Below are 16,415 nucleotides of genomic sequence, written 5' to 3'. Positions count from 1 at the left end.
AGAATTGTTGTGCACAAGTATAAAAATAATCCATTCAGTAATTACAGTCATAGCATATCATGACCTACAATTGTAAAATACAATGATATTTACTTTCAATGTGAAGATCATTTATAAATCAAAGTCAAATTTGATCTTTTTAATGCCATGTCAGAAGGATTGTTGTGCTTAAGTATGAAGACACTACATTCATAAAACCCAAGTTTTAGACAATTATGGCAAAAAGCAAGTAAATTCCACTAATTTGCCCTATAAGGTCAATGTCATGAATTTGTGAAGTTCAAAACCAATTTGGTTTAATTGAAGATGTTGTCCAGAGGATTTTATGTCCAAGTATGAAGACAATCAATTTAGAAATTACAACATTATAGCCAAATGTAGCATAAATCAAGCGTAATTTGAGAACCGGCTCTTGATATTCAAGGTCATTTATGCATCAAGATCAAGGTTAGTCAGGTCAAATTGAAAGTCTTGGCTAAAGAGTTTTTGTGTCCAAGTATGAGGACAATCCGTTACGATTTTTTTTAAAAAAGAGGTATGTAAGGGAACAAGATATATGCCCGTGGCAGTTCAAAATAATAGTCATAAGTAATCAGATTATTTGCACTACATTCGTTATTTGATTTAAATATAAAGCTTTGTAGAAAAAATATAAACGTGCATTCATATAAAGTTAACATATCATGTTTTTGGTGCGTAAATTGACAAAAAGAATATTTGTAAATGTCGTTAGCGATAAATATGTTCTTATCATATCAGTTAGTACACGACATTCCATTGTGTCACCGTTATTATGTCCTCTTTCGTGTTTTGTCCCTGTCTTCTGAGTGTCCTGTGTGTGTGTGTGTGTGTGTGTGTGTGTGTGTCTGTGTGTGTGTGTGTGTGTGTGTGTGTGTGTGTGTGTGTGACTAGCTTGCGTCGGTGGCCTCGTTCTGTTAACGACTGTTTTCCAACAGAAAGACAACCTTCATCATTCCTACTTTTGATGTTTTCGTCAAACAAACGCCCCTGTTTTCTAAAAAAATGTATTGAAAAAGTTAATTGATGACTTAGATAAAAATTATTTCATACCTGAAAATCTTTTTTTCTGACTATTTTCTTTTAAAAGAACACTCTGATTAATAAAGGTAAATCACCAAAAACGATGTTAGGTTTATAACGCAAGAGCTCTATCAACCTAGATAATGTACAGACTGAATCAAACCAGTCTGCAATTTTCATGTAATTTGTTGTTATTAATGCTTCCGAGTGATCACTCTGTTTCTAGATTTATTGACACCTGCTGCTGTGAAATATTTATTTAAGGTATTAGCACCCTAATGCATTACCTCCGCTTTGAAGAGTATTCAAACAGGCTAGAACTACTGTTAACTACATTGAAAATGAGGGCCATGGGTTCAATCCCCAGAAGGGTCAACTTTTTTTTTCTTTCTTTTTTTCTTTTAACATTATTTATGTATCTCTCATGTCCCATTTGGAAAGAAAAAAGTGTTTAATTTTGATTTTTTAATTTATATAGGTATTTATTGGCTAAATTATGTTAAATCTAGTAATAAATATGGTACCTGATATTTTCAAAGTGTAATATAATCAAAACTAGACGGTAAAAGTATTTTATATTTTACAAGATCAACCAATATACTTTTTTAAAAATTTAGGGAAACTTTGAAAACAGGCACTCATTTGGGTAAATTTTAAGAATTTTTTTAAATTAGGCTCCCTAAGTAGAAAAATGGTCAGACACGTGGTAAAAATGGGTGGGGTAGGGTAACATTTTTATACAGATTTCATAAATTTTAAGTAGAAACCATAATTTTTCTTATTTGGATTGTTAGCTGAATGGTACTATTTGTTTCTTACCAAAAATTAATGGGAAAACATTTTTCATTAGAATGTTATTGCAGATTATTTAAAGGTTCCTACTTTCTAAAAAAGGGCCCTCATAACATCCTAGCTTGAGTTCAGAAAAGTGGCCATAACTTGATTTCCGTACGGTAAACTTTGTTTAAATTTTGCATACAGGTGTACTTTAAGGTATACATCTGACTTATGATGTCAATTTTTTAGTTCCTGATAGTGCCCATTAGGGTCCTAATACCTTAATTATTTCATACTATAATAGTTAACACTGCAAAATTTACAAGGTCATTGAAACATTTACTTTAATTCTTTATACTGTTATACTCTTGATAACTAAGCCAAATCCCATTTATTTTATTATTTCATACTGTGCTAGATATTATTTCCAAATTGGCAAGGTATTGGCATTACTTGGATACTTCTTTGGAGTACAAGACAAACTGAGAAAGGTCGTTGCATCAATTATTTCATTACATTATATTTGCATTTCATACTACTGTAGATTACAAAGTTGTAGATGACAGGTTTCTTTGTGATATAAACGGGAAACATATTCCAAAAACCATGAGATGTATCCATGACATTGACGAAACCGGCTTTCCTATTGGTTGTAGAGATGGAAGTCATCTGAACAATTGTGGTATTTACATGTTTTATTTAAAAAAAAAATGTAATAATAATAATTATAATTGTCTTGAGGTACTTCCAATGTTATGCGTGTTAGGGGTGTTGTTTAAAACGAACAGCCTTTAGATGTCTTTTATATACAACAACGGTCTCGTGTATCAAACTATTGAAATACAAAGTCTAAGAAATACAAATGCTTGAAAATATATATAAATATTTCAGGCTAGGAATGAAAGCTAGGTTTGTCCTAGGAGTATATATTGCACGCCCACTCATTGTTAAATTAAGCTCTAGCATGAGTATAAAGGTGCAAAATTGTATATGGAGCGATTTGGTTTATTTTATCAACCTGAATGCAAAAAATACTTGTTTTTAGTGGACACAAATAAACATAATTTAGCTCATCGCAAAAATTTAATTCCTTGCCGAACGGTACAAAAATACTCTGTAGTATATTCAGTATGACATCGGAAAGGGAAGTCTTTCGTTGTTTTTATTGTTGAACATTCAATATCTGGTATACAAATAAATTTAAACCAACTAAAGTTGTGAATTGTTTAAAAAAAGTATATTTTTGTCATAGACTTGGTTAGATGAATATATTGCAAAGTTTTCTTTACACTCTTCTGATAAGTTTCCAAAACTCTAATAGTATTTACATGTAAGATTTAAGTCCATCTATAATACCTTTCCTAAATATTTAAATGTTTAACTATTATTATGACTATGAAAGAAATTATGAAGAAGATATTTGTTTGGTTTTGTGTAATGTAATATGAAAAAATTAAATTACGCCACACGTAAGAAAACCGTCACGTTTACATGTATTCTTAATTGGGATTTCCAAAAGTATACATATTATTCTAAAATTTGTTTTTCCCACTTGCAACCTCGCCTTTTTAGGAAATGAAACTTTAAGGTCGAAGAAAAATTACAACATAAGGCAGGCAATGGAAACAAGTAAAATTAATGAAAGTTTGCTTCGATAAATAAAATAAACAATGATATAATCTAAAAATATAAATATATTATTATTTTTTTAATTATTTGTTATTTATTGTGCGAAGTCATGTATTCGGAACCTACCATTTGAAGAATTAAAAACACACCCAGGAGAAGGACAATATAATTTAAAAGTATTACAAACAAAAAAACAAGTTTTGACTTGTAAAATGTAGAAAAGTTTTAAATGCTGAATAAACGTTTTATTCTTCTTCATCACATATTGTTTTCAGGTACTGGTTATAATGAAATGAATTATTTAAAAAATAGATCATCTTTCAATTTAAAAATATTCTTACCCTCCTTTAATTTAGATAAGAAATCGTTTTTACATTCAATGAATCTTTTACTTAAAAGATATACTGAGTATGTTATGAGTATAAAATGAAATATTTCAAGCAAATAAGCCACTTTTTTCAGTAATAAACAATAATAAGGACGATTGATATTCTTAAACATGACATTTTTTCACATATAGGTATTACAATTCAATAAATGTTCGTGCTTGCGTGAGTTATCTTTTTGGAAATTATACATTTGTTTTGTAGAGCACTATAAATGTCCTCGTGGTATGGTCAAATGTCCACAAAGCTACTGTATTCCACAACGGTTTCTTTGTGACGGACAAATACATTGTCCTGGGACTGAAGATGAAGACTTGTGTGGTTAGTCATTTGTTTAACATTTTATATAAGACTGTTATGATGAATGGACTGGTATATTTCTTCAAGGATTTGTAACCGTTTGATATTTGTCTTGTCTAATAGCAAGATTTCAGGTTATTCGCTCACCCGTTTCTCAAGAAAACGTGTTAAATTATTCATTTTTCGACCAAGCAACAAAAAGCATTCTAATGTATTTAACTCAAATCGGGTGAAATATTGCACAAAAATCCGAGTATCATTTCAATACATTAGTTTAGAAATAAATATATCATTTATTTTTTCAGTTAATATGCGGGTTTCATATTGTTCTAACATTTAATTTGATATACGGTGCGACAATATGGCACACATAACAATGATTTGATTATAAAATAGAAACAATAAAAACATCTACAACAACAGAAATATGTGTCATGAAATCAATTGTTAACTCGTATTTTTAAACGTAAATTTGTCAAAAATGAAATGCTGTATCATGAACATCCTTTTAATTCTTATTTATAACTATACACATTATTTTATATTTGTTGTTTGTTGTTGATGTACAGTATAGCCTTTTATATATATTTAATTGACTTTTAAATTACAGGATGTTCTCCGTCAAGAAATGAAATACTTATCATACATGACGAAGAAAGTGCCGATGGACCGGCTATATTTCATTTTGCTCAGCAATTTTCCACTTCAACAAATATTATTCGTGTATTAAGTTATAAGGCATCAACACCTCTCCAAGATTATGGAATCAGTAACTTGGTGCTAAACGTTCATGATAAAGAAATAAGCAGGGGTCAAGATTTTGAAAATTCGTTTAGCTGCCAGTACAGGATAATGGCAAAACATCTCCTAGAGTCAGTTCACTTTACAAACGATGGTGTGAAAGGTTTCATTCTAATTCAAACCAATGGTATTGCAGAAAATGTCAATAAAGAAATCATCCTTGACACAAAGTTCATCTTGGAACATGACGCAAAAGTTTACAGGGTGATTGAAAATTTCAATGTTTCCAGTTATTCCAAGACTACAAGCCTAAGAAATGTTTTAGATGTTTATGTTAGAAGATGGGAGATTCTTAATAGAATTGGTGCCGAATATTTTAGCGATATATGCAATGGTAAGGTTTACCCATACATTGTTATAGAATAAAGAGTGATAGCGAAATGAAGCAACAATATGCGCATAAAGATATATATAAAATTGTATAATTTAAGCACGATGTTTAGGAATCGCGTTTGGGCTTCATGCGATTAAGGTTAATTTACGTCTCTGTCATCACGTATGAGCTTCACAAGTGTGTTTCTTCTTTGTATATTTTTATCAAATGCATCAAAAATCTAGTTGGAAGAAATGTTAATCATACAGAGACGGTCATAGCGCCAGTTGGGGTTTTCCAGGTCCATGTCACGCGTTCTCTTTTCAGGTCACCTGAGCTAGGTCAGGGTGAGCTTTAAGGATCCGTCCGTCCACATTTGTTTGTTAACTTTCTAGTGGTCCCATTTTTGCTTCAATCATCATCAAACTTTTTCAAGACGTTTGTCTAGGTAATTGCTCGACGGATTTTGAACACGGTCATCTCGAATGAAAGACTAGGTCACAGGAGCTAAAATAGATTTGCTTTTTTTACACTCTGATTTAATCCAAATATCCTGGAAATTGGACTGCATGTTTGATATGATGATTTCTTAATCAAGTTTAAATAAAGGTCATCTGGTATAAAAAACTAAGTCACACCGCCCATGTATGAAAAACCTTGTTAACACTCTAGTGGTCAAATTTTTGACTTATTTTTCAACAAACTTGGCCAGGGTGCTTGTCTAGAAATTTGCTCGGAAGAAGTTAAACATGGATCATCTCGGATGAAAAACTAGGTCACGGGAGCTAGAGAAAGAAACAAAAATTGTTAACACTCTAGTGGCTGCTGTTTTGAACAAAATATCCATGAAATTGTTCTGAAAGTCTGTTTTGATGATTTCTAAGTCAAATTCGTATATGGGTTACCTGGGGTCAAAAACAACGTCACACTGCATAAATATGGTAAAACCTTGTTAACACTAGTGGTCACATGTTTGACTCAATTGTCATCAAACTCAGGATGTTCGTCTTAGTAATAGCTCGGATGATCCAATGGGTCAGGTGAGCGATCTAGGGCCATATTGGCCCCCTTGTTTTACATAAATGATGGTAATGGGTGACTGATCTGTATTTACTATGGTATGTGTTAAAGAATATACCTCTCTTTTATCTTGCAAGATTAAACAGTTAGATGACGAACTTCAACCCTCCCTTGTTGATCTTTTTTCATATTTCATATTTTGGCATAATTATGTGATTTACTCAGATAAAAACAAATTTTGACACATTTCAAGAATTAATTACTTGTCATATTTAAAAGTTATTTCTGATTCTCTTTAGAAATATGTATTCGGGCGTGCATTACCCGACTTTGCGTTAATTGTATTAGAAATAGAAATAATATCTATGTTCTGTTACAAGTATCAGTTTATCAATTCTGAAAAGCCAAGCCATAAATGTTAGATACTCATTTCGAAGCCCTTTTTGTAAAGTGTATAATATATAGATGTAAATAGCAAGTGGCAATACTCAAAATAATCGCATACGCTAGTGTCCTTGCGAACTCAAACTATAGTTTCAAAAACTTCACAAGAGCAGGTGTCAAGTGCCGTGTGGCAGCTGTAAAAAGTTGCCCCGTTTTTCACTTCAGTGTTGTATCTTTTTAGGACCTTCGGGATCATAAATGCCAACACTATCAAGAGTTGAGAATTCAGTATCGCCCACGTTGGTGCTAGGGGACCTGAGGGATGTTGCACTTATTCATTATCCTTCATGTACAGACTCAATCAAACCAAAAAATCTGGAAAGAAAGTGATACCTCGGAAGCATTTATTGCAACAAAATTACATAAGAATCGCAGACTCGGTTTGATTGAGTCTGTACATGAGGAATACTGAATACGTGCAACATCACTCACGCCCCCTAGCACCAGCTTGAGCGGTACTCAATTCTCAACACTTATTAGTGATGGTATCAATGATCCCGAAGGACCAGAAAAATATAACAACAAGTCTACAACTTTCAAGAAATTTTGTTGTGATTAATGCTTCCGATGGATAATTTTGTTTCCAGCTTTTTGTATTCAGTGCACAAATGTACTTATTTGATTTGTATGTATAAGACTTTCTAAAATCAATTTGTTTTCAGTTACAACAAGAATTCACTGCCCCTATGGTTACAAATGTGCTTGGAGTCATGCTTGTTTATTGATAGATCAAGTCTGTGACGGGATTGTTCATTGTATCCATGGTGACGATGAGGCAATTTGTGACTTTAAATGTCCAGATAATTGCACATGCCATGGGTATGTTGCTGATTGCAGCAACACTGACTTTCAGTTATTTTTATTACAAACAGTACCAGGCACTGTCCGGTATCTTGACTTTAGTTCTAACAAAAATCTTAGTGCTATCTTAGAGGAATCTCATTTAAATTTAAAAGCTTTAATTATCTTGAATCTTTCGCGTTGTGATATACAGCGTTTAACGTCATATGCGTTTAGAAGAATCAAGAATATTCGCAATTTAGATCTCAGTTACAATTTAATAACACTTTTGCCAAATTATGTTTTTAGCAGCATAAGGCATCTCAAAATCCTAAATCTGCAAGGCAATTATCAGCTATCAGTTATCGAGATGTATGCCTTTGCTGGACTTGTCCATGTTGAAGAACTGGACTTAGCTAACGCTAAACTGGAAACAATTTTGGCAGACACGTTTTCAGGAATGACTCTGAAAAGCTTAGACATGTCAAAAAACGCACTGAAAAGGTTTGCAAATTTTGCTTTCCGCGATGCATCTATACAATTCATTAATTTTAAAGAAAATGATCTAAGTTCGTTTGGTACAGAAATATTTACCGGACTTATTGGTTTAGAGAAACTGATCACCCCGGATTTCAAATACTGCTGTGTTCGACCGAACTATGTTAAAGAAGAAAACTGTTATCCTCAAAAAGACGAGTTTTCATCCTGCGATGACCTAATGAGACATTCTGTGCTACAGTTTTTGATATGGTTAGTAGGAATCACTGCGTTTCTTGGAAATATTCTGACGATTTTCTATAGGCTGAAATATGACAGAAAGAGGTTAAATCTTGGGTTTGGCATATTTGTAACAAACTTGGCAGTTGCCGATTTTCTAATGGCTATATATCTCATCATAATAGCTGTTGCTGATTCTGTGTTTCGGAAAAGGTAAGTCACGTGTTATTTCAAATATGAAAGGTACCTTTTGAGATTTTTATGGCTATACAAGAGAAGTATGTATTTTAAGCATACATGCACATTATTTATAAACCTGTATAACAAAATCTGAACGGACATATAGATAATAAGTCCTTTGATATCAATTTGATACGGAGAGCCTGATATAGGCTAGGAAGTGGCGAAGCTCGATTGAAGTTGATATCAAAAGACAATACCATGTTTTACCATTAATCATGTTTTTCTATTAATCATGTAATATTTAGATACATTAAAAATTGCATAATATTCTACTTTTAAACAAATTTTGTTGAAAGAGGCTTTTTTGTGCAAAAAGAAAATTCTTTGAGAATGAATAACACCACCCTTTGTTAAATTCGCCGCCATTTCTGCATAAATTAATCATCACATAACGGTGTATTTATTGAATAACAAACACATTGCACCAAGTCATGTTGGATTCATATTGTTGTGAGTGATAATTAATCTTTTGTTTTTGTATTTATCTAAAATAGTACATTACTAAAATAGTGTATGGCCCGTAACTAAAATAGACCCTAGAATTCCCAAAATATGAAGTCCCACGATATATTATTTGAAAGTAGACTCAACATTGGTAAACCAACTCTACATTATTTCCTAACAAATAGTTCTGTACACGATGTCATTGAAGTTTAATTTTTAAAGAAATATTAATAGATTCAAAATTGATAATGTTTACCAAGCGATATTTTATTTGATCAAATTTGAATAATTAAGGTGATTTTTATAGTTATTTATATACTACATACGAACTGCCAAATTCTGGTAGCCGTTGCAAATAGGGTTGACCCATAACTTTATTGTCGCACAACGTCAAAGTAAAAGCGACATATTAAGTTATGGGAGCCAGAACACGACAGTGATTAAATCTTTTGGTAATAGATACAACATAATATAATAAATTAAGATCATTACCTTTAAACATCGATCCAAAAATATCCCTATGAATATCATGATAAACTTAACTGTACTTTACTTTCTTGAAATGTCAAATTAAAAAGTTAACCACGGCAATGAACACAAGCGACACATATGCGTATTTTTTCTAAGATAATTTTGCTCAATTAACAAATAATGATCTGACGAAACAAAGTAAACATTTACAATTTTTCCCAGAAAATCGTCAATCATGTTTAATATTATGTTTATAATATGTCGCGGGCATTCCATTTTGTTTAGTTTATTCAATTGTTTTCTCGTTTAGCGAACGCGCATTCTTTTACTGGCTTGTTATGGAATGGTAATACTGTGTCTCATTGACGATTCTATGATAACCGCCGTATGAACACATCTGTAGATGTTTCTAAATTCAAAAGTTCACCACTTTTGTGTTTAAATATTGAATTGTGCTAAAGCCGGTACTAAGGGGCGTGGATGACGGTCCATGAATAGGCTAAATCAAACCGAGCTTGCAACACTATCATTTTTGTCGTTTTTTGCGTTCTTAAGGCTTTCCATATTAATCTCTCTTCTATCGATGATGTCATTTGCGAAATAAATAATGATGTCACTTTATAACGTTGGTGCGTAACTAATCGCTATCTAATTTGTTCGTAATTGAAAAGGAAATAACAATAGAATTCACATCTTGATTCGAGTTTTGCAAGGGTATGAGATAAATTTGTCAAAAGCTGATAAAAAAAGAATATAACCTATTAAAAAGTCTAAATGAGCGGCGCTTATATTTTGATTTCAGTTTACTAACCTGATATCAAAAATTATTACCAGGAAATTGTTATTGGTCAGTTACCATAGCAGTTTCGTACTAAATTATATCAAAATCTTTATTTCCTTTATTCTTCTCCTACTTCAGTTATAACTTACACCGATGTCAGCTGAACCTACCTCATTTTTTTAATCAAGTATTTGTACACTGTGTCTTTTTTATATAATCAGATACATGTTTATGGACGACTTCTGGAGGCACAGTGTTTGGTGTAACCTTGCAGGAATACTTTCAACTGTTTCTTCGGAAGCAAGCGTTTTATTTCTGTGTCTTATCACAATGGATAGGCTTTTGGTCATCAAATTTCCTTTTGGACAAGTTAAACTTTCTAAAGACAGAGCTGTCACATGTGCTATTTTCACGTGGTTATTTTCAGCTACTGCAGCCATACTTCCTGTTGCATATGAAGGATATTTTAAAAACGAATTTTACTCAAAGTCTGGCGTTTGTATTGCTTTACCGCTAACAAGAGATCGTCCGCCTGGGTGGGTTTATTCCTTATCGGTCTTTGTTTGCCTGAATTTCCTTACATTTATCTTGGTCGCAATTGGACAGCTTTGGATTTTTATTGAAATTCGCAATTATTCTGGAATAGCAACCACTGTGGAAGCTTCAAGAAAAAGGGACCTAAAAATTGCCAGGAATCTTCTACTTGTTGTAGCAACGGATTTTATGTGCTGGTTCCCTATTGGAGTTATGGGTAAGATACTTTATATATTTTTGAACTGGCTCCATACATCGCTAATAATGGAATTACACTAATTCACCATATACATGTCTAAATGTTGAATTTAACAATTAGTTAGGTAAAGGGGGTGATAAAGCCAGTAAAAAGGGATGTGAATGGTAGCTTGACTTTACCATTATCTTTCGTAAATAGTCTCCATGGAACTAAGCCCGCGAAATTTTCAATTATGCAGTTTTTTGTGCCTTTTTATGCTCCCCGAAAGATTTGAAGGTCAAGGTCTAAGCATGACCTTGCAGCAAAATTGTGTCCGGCCCATAACTTTGTTATTTGAAGTCGGATTTCACAACTATTTCACAGAAATGATAACCATATTGTGACAATATGTCGCGCGCAAAAAGGGGGTTATTTTTTCATTTTGTACTCTGTCTGTGACATAACTCTGACACAACAAGAGGTATACCTTCCTGTGTCCAAAACCTATTGGGGGAGCATCACTTGGTTCAACCAGCTCTTGTTCTTTATTGTCAAAAGTGTTCGTAATTTACGAATCATCGTAAACATCTTGAAAAAGACTGTTACAGCTTTGGCCGCAAACACGGTAAGTTTACAATAACTAAAACACTTTTGACATCGAAGGTTTCATTTCTAAACGTTTCATTTTATAAGTTAATCGTTAAAAAAACAATAACACAAAAAATACATTTTTCCATTATTAATGAAAATTTGAGAGTATCTTGACAAATATGGCCAATAGTTTAACATGTACAAACATTATATCATACAACATAAAACAAAAAAAATCAAGAAGCAATTTCATATACAAGACAGTGTTGCCTCAACTTAAATTTATTATAGACAAAGTGAGCACAATCAAGAATAAGCTTTATTTAAAAAGTAGACCATGGATGTTTTCCAAAGTATTTGATTCTAGTATAAATTGGACCACATGAATTCAATACATTTATATATACATAATTTACATTTGCGATCATTTCTTTCAATGTAAAAAAGTCTACCAGTTTTTATTTCCTATTTCTAAGTTATGAAAATCTAGTTCAAAACAAGCACAGTGTTTAATATCTTAACACATTATTTGTTGAATCATCAAGATATCTTAAGCTCATCTTAACACGAAGTGTTGGGGCTATGTCCGGCGTCTGGCGGTCGTTCGTCGTCAACAATAAGGTTGTTTACACTCTAGCAGTCACAGTTTTCATTGCATCATCATCAAACTTTGACAGAATGTTTGTCTCAATGAAATACAGGTCAAGTACTAAGATTGGTCATCTCGGGTCAAAAACTCGGTCACAGGAGCTAAAAATAGAAAAAGCTTGTAAACACTCTAGTGGCTGCAGTTTTGATCCAAATAGTCTTGAAATTTGTCATTCAGTTTGTTTTGATGATTTCTAGATAAATTTAGAAGATGATTCATCTCTGGTCAAAAACTAGGTCACAAGAGCTAAAAATAGAAAAGTCTTGTTAACACTAGTGGCTGCAATTTGATCCAAACATTCAGCAATTTGTCAGGGGGATTGTTTGATGATTTCTAGGACTAGTTCGAAGATGGGTCATCTCCGGTCAAAAGTTAGGTCACAGAACCTGAAATAGAAAAATCTTGTTAACACTCTAGTGGCTGCAGTTTTGAATTAAATATTCTGAAAATTTGTCAGAAAACTTGTTTTGATAATTTACAGGCCTAGTAAGAAAATGGAACATCTCCCGTCAAAAAATAGGTCACAGGAGCCAAAAATAGAAAAAGCTTATAAACACTCTAGTGGCTGCAGTTTCATCTAAATTTCCTGGAAATCGGTCAGAAATGTTGTTTTGATATTTTCTAGTTGAAATTCGGATATGGGTCATCTCCGGTCAAAAATTAGGACACAGGATCTAAAAATAGGAAAATCTTGTAAACGCTCTAGTGGCTGCAGATTTTATCCCAATGTTCTGGAAATTTTTAAGGAAAGTTGTTTTGATGACTTCCCGGACAGGATTGAAAATGGGTTATCTCCGATCAAAAACTAGGTCACAGGAGCTAAAAATAGAAAAAGCTTGTTAACACTCTAGTGGCTCTAGTTTTTATCCAAAAGTTCTGGAAATTTGTCAGGAAGGTTGTTTTGGTAATTTCTAGATCAAGTTTGAATAATGGTGATCTCCGTTCAAAAACTAGGTCACAGGAGCTTAAAGTAGAAAGTCTTGTTAACTCTATTGTGGTTGCAGTTTTGATCCAGTGGAAATTGATCAGGTGTGTTGTTTTGATGATTTCTAGTTCAAGTTTGATTTTGGATTACCTGGGGTCAAAAACTAGGTCACACTGCCCAAATATGGAAAAAAGTTGTTAAAACTCTTATGGTACCATTTTGACTCAATTCTCATCAAACTGGGTCATGCTTGACTAGTTTATTGCTTGGAGAAGTTCAAATATGGGTATCTCTGGTGAAAAACTAAGTCAAAGGAGCTAAAATTAGAAAAATCTTTTTAACTCTCTATTGGCTCCTGTTGTTTTTTAAAAATCCTTGAAATTAGCCAGCAAGTTTGTTTTGATGATTTCTAGGTCAAGTTTGAATATGGGTCATCTGGGGTCAAGAGCTAGGTCACACTGTCCAAATATGGAAAAACGTTTTCAACACACAAGAGGTGACATTTTAGACTCAATTGTTATCATAATTGGCCAGGATGCTTGTCTAAGACATTGCTTGGATGTGGATAATGGGTCAGGGGAGCGATCTAGGGCAATTATGGCCCTCTTGTTTAAAAAATAAGTAGTTTCTATAATACGATATTATATATTTATTTCAAATAAAAGACCCGGGTCAACATTATTGGGAAAATGACTTTATACTTTATAACAGCAGGTGTCAAGTGCTGTGTGGCAGCTGTAAAAAGTTGCCCCGTACTTCACTTCAGTGTTGTTTTCTTTTTCTGACCTTTCGGGATCATTGATATCAGCAATATTAAGTGTTGAAAATTGAGTATCGCTCAAGCCGGTGCGGTGCTAGGAGGCATGAGTGATGTTGCACGTATTCATTATCACTCATGTACAGACTCAATCAAACCTAGTCTGCATTTCTCTTGTAATTTTGATGTGATCAATGCTTCCGAGGGATCACTTTGTTTCCCGATTTTCTTTTCTTTATCTGCACACATCTTTTTGAACTGTTGTATGTTTCCTTTCTCAATAGCAACAAGTATTTTTTTGTGATGATTAAAAACATTTAGTTCATTTGTAGAGAAATTCATCTGTTTCTTTATTGATTCTACTATTTGTCTTATAAACTTTCAACTTGAATATCAAGCACTGAAACAACAATATATGCACATTGTGAAAATTACACAAAGACATGCCAACGTATGTTACGTTAAGTATGAAGTTATTTAATTTTTTCTCAAATATAGAAAGTTTTAAGTGTAAATTATTGTTATTATATATTCTGGATAGGCAATATAGCCATATATTTACGGTTATTTGCAATATATCAAGAGCCTTAAGGTAAGAGCTAAATATACAAACAACCGTTTATTTAGACCATGTAATGTGTCAAAAATCTTTATAACTTTATCATTTATAACATAAAGACAGGAATATGAGCTTTTAATTGACTCATTGAGGCATAAACTGGCTAATAAATTAATGAGAAATCTATTCAGAGAAATATACTTTTCAGTATAAATATAATAGTGAAACATGATTATTGTATCTTTAATTCTAGCAATGTTCGCGCTGTCTGGTCACGTGATATCTGGAGAGGTATATGCATGGGCAGCTGTATTTATATTACCAGTCAACTCGGCTCTTAATCCTATTTTGTATACTCTGAGCGCAATCATAGGAGGAAAAGTAAGAATTGTACTATTAAATTTTAGTAAACTTTAGAACTTAAAAATGTTTTATTTCACATTACTTTGAATGTAATAGCTACATGAGATTCTCTGGCTGACAAACAAACATATCCCCTTCACCGTCGTTAAAGTCAGAAGTTCCATTATTTGTTATTTTTAAGAATTAAATTGATTGTACACACTATAGTAACATATTATGAGCATGTCATTGTTTTTAAACATGATTAATTCATTAATTCTTTATTCACAATGTATATAACTTATCGTATTTTTGTTTTTATATTTAGTACTTAGATAACGCCCACTAAGGGTTTGTGTGTAAATATGTTTTTCCTGTCCGTCACGCTTTTCTGCTATTCTTTGTCCCATCCATAGTTGGAAGTGTGTAGGGGCATTCGTGCTCTATATACACATTGCTAGTTGAATCACCGATAAACTGCAAGTAATTAAATTTAATTTTTCGACAGACATTTAACCCTGTAACAGATGAACAATCATTGAAAAAAACATCAGAAGGTGAGTTACCTAAACTTCCATTTGGTTAAATTCAGCGCAAGTATAATTTCGTATATAAAATATGATAAACAAGATCGACAAGGAAAGGCGGTATTCAATGAACGCAGCCCCCACCCGACCCAGTAACAAGCGCCAGCGGCAAGGAGCCCAGGAGGACCCCAAGGAAAACAGGACAGGGCACAAGGCAGAGCACGGGCAGGCAAACCACTACATCAGAATACATAATAAGTATCTTATAAGGAACTAAAACAAAACAAATAAATGATTTAATATAAGGCCCATTATGTCAAAAGGCACAGGGGAAGGGGACATGAGACACGGGGAAGGGGGGGGGGAATAAAATAAATAAAAACTAGGGACAAAGGGAAGATACTATAAAATTGCTTATGTACCGCTTAAATTCCTTTTCAATAATCATCAAATACTAATTCGCACAGACAAATCATTTGATATCAGAAACAAATTAATATGATGTAACCAAGTTTTGTGATTATAAGATTGCAGTTTCTTTTCTATTTTAGAAGTAGGAGAAAAAACGCTTAGATGTTTAAATGTCAGCCGTCGATTCACTAAGTCGATCCGTCATTTTGATTTTCAAGACATAACTAAGATTTCTCACGATGTGGAAATATCAAGTGTGTCTGTCTTATCTATTTGCGTGATATTGACGCAAACATTAGACTGGTTAGACTCTTGCTGTCTAGATATTAGGCTTTTGGACGAAGACTCTTTGTTTGTTGGTGTAAAAAACAACAAGGTAATTATTTTGCTTGTATTCAATCATTTCATTCAAATTTCATTTTACTTTTATAATGGTTTAACACTAGATTTTTTGATACAATATGCATGCACATGTTTTCTTGCAAAAGGAGGAATGTTAGATTGTTACATAAAACTGTGTATTAAAGATTCACTGTGGTTGTTTGACTGTCATCATTGTCAAATTTATTTCTTAATTTCTTAGAAAGTAATTGATATTTGATATTTATGATTTGACAAAATGTCTGCTTTGAAATCATTCGAGGATAGTTCATTCATATGCAAACATTTTAGATCCAAGGATATCAGCTCATACTGAACAATGTCTGCTTCAAATGATCAATATGTAAAATGTCAACAAGGAATAGGTTGTTGAACACAAGAAAGAGTAGTGCTTTGTTATAAAAGAAATACCTT

At 32.8% G+C, this 16,415-nt stretch overlaps 1 protein-coding gene across 1 annotated transcript in view; it reads left to right on the top strand.

The window, feature by feature from the left end:
- LOC132728398 (G-protein coupled receptor GRL101-like) overlaps nucleotides 1–16,415 on the top strand; it is a 28,427-nt gene that overhangs the window by 8,565 nt on the left and 3,447 nt on the right. Inside the window, exons 9-16 of the mRNA XM_060714047.1 lie at nucleotides 2,363–2,500; nucleotides 4,038–4,154; nucleotides 4,744–5,268; nucleotides 7,374–8,421; nucleotides 10,369–10,898; nucleotides 14,594–14,721; nucleotides 15,191–15,239; nucleotides 15,761–15,996. Of these exons, the coding sequence (XP_060570030.1) occupies nucleotides 2,363–2,500; nucleotides 4,038–4,154; nucleotides 4,744–5,268; nucleotides 7,374–8,421; nucleotides 10,369–10,898; nucleotides 14,594–14,721; nucleotides 15,191–15,239; nucleotides 15,761–15,996 (2,771 nt within the window). The remainder of the gene's footprint in view (nucleotides 1–2,362; nucleotides 2,501–4,037; nucleotides 4,155–4,743; nucleotides 5,269–7,373; nucleotides 8,422–10,368; nucleotides 10,899–14,593; nucleotides 14,722–15,190; nucleotides 15,240–15,760; nucleotides 15,997–16,415) is intronic.

Source organism: Ruditapes philippinarum, unplaced genomic scaffold (assembly GCF_026571515.1).
Source record: "Ruditapes philippinarum isolate M1 unplaced genomic scaffold, ASM2657151v2 ctg1370_1_1_1_1, whole genome shotgun sequence".
NCBI classification, from domain to species: domain Eukaryota; kingdom Metazoa; phylum Mollusca; class Bivalvia; order Venerida; family Veneridae; genus Ruditapes; species Ruditapes philippinarum.
The sequence above is the reverse complement of the archived record's forward strand: the minus strand, read 5'-3'. Positions and strand labels throughout refer to the sequence as shown.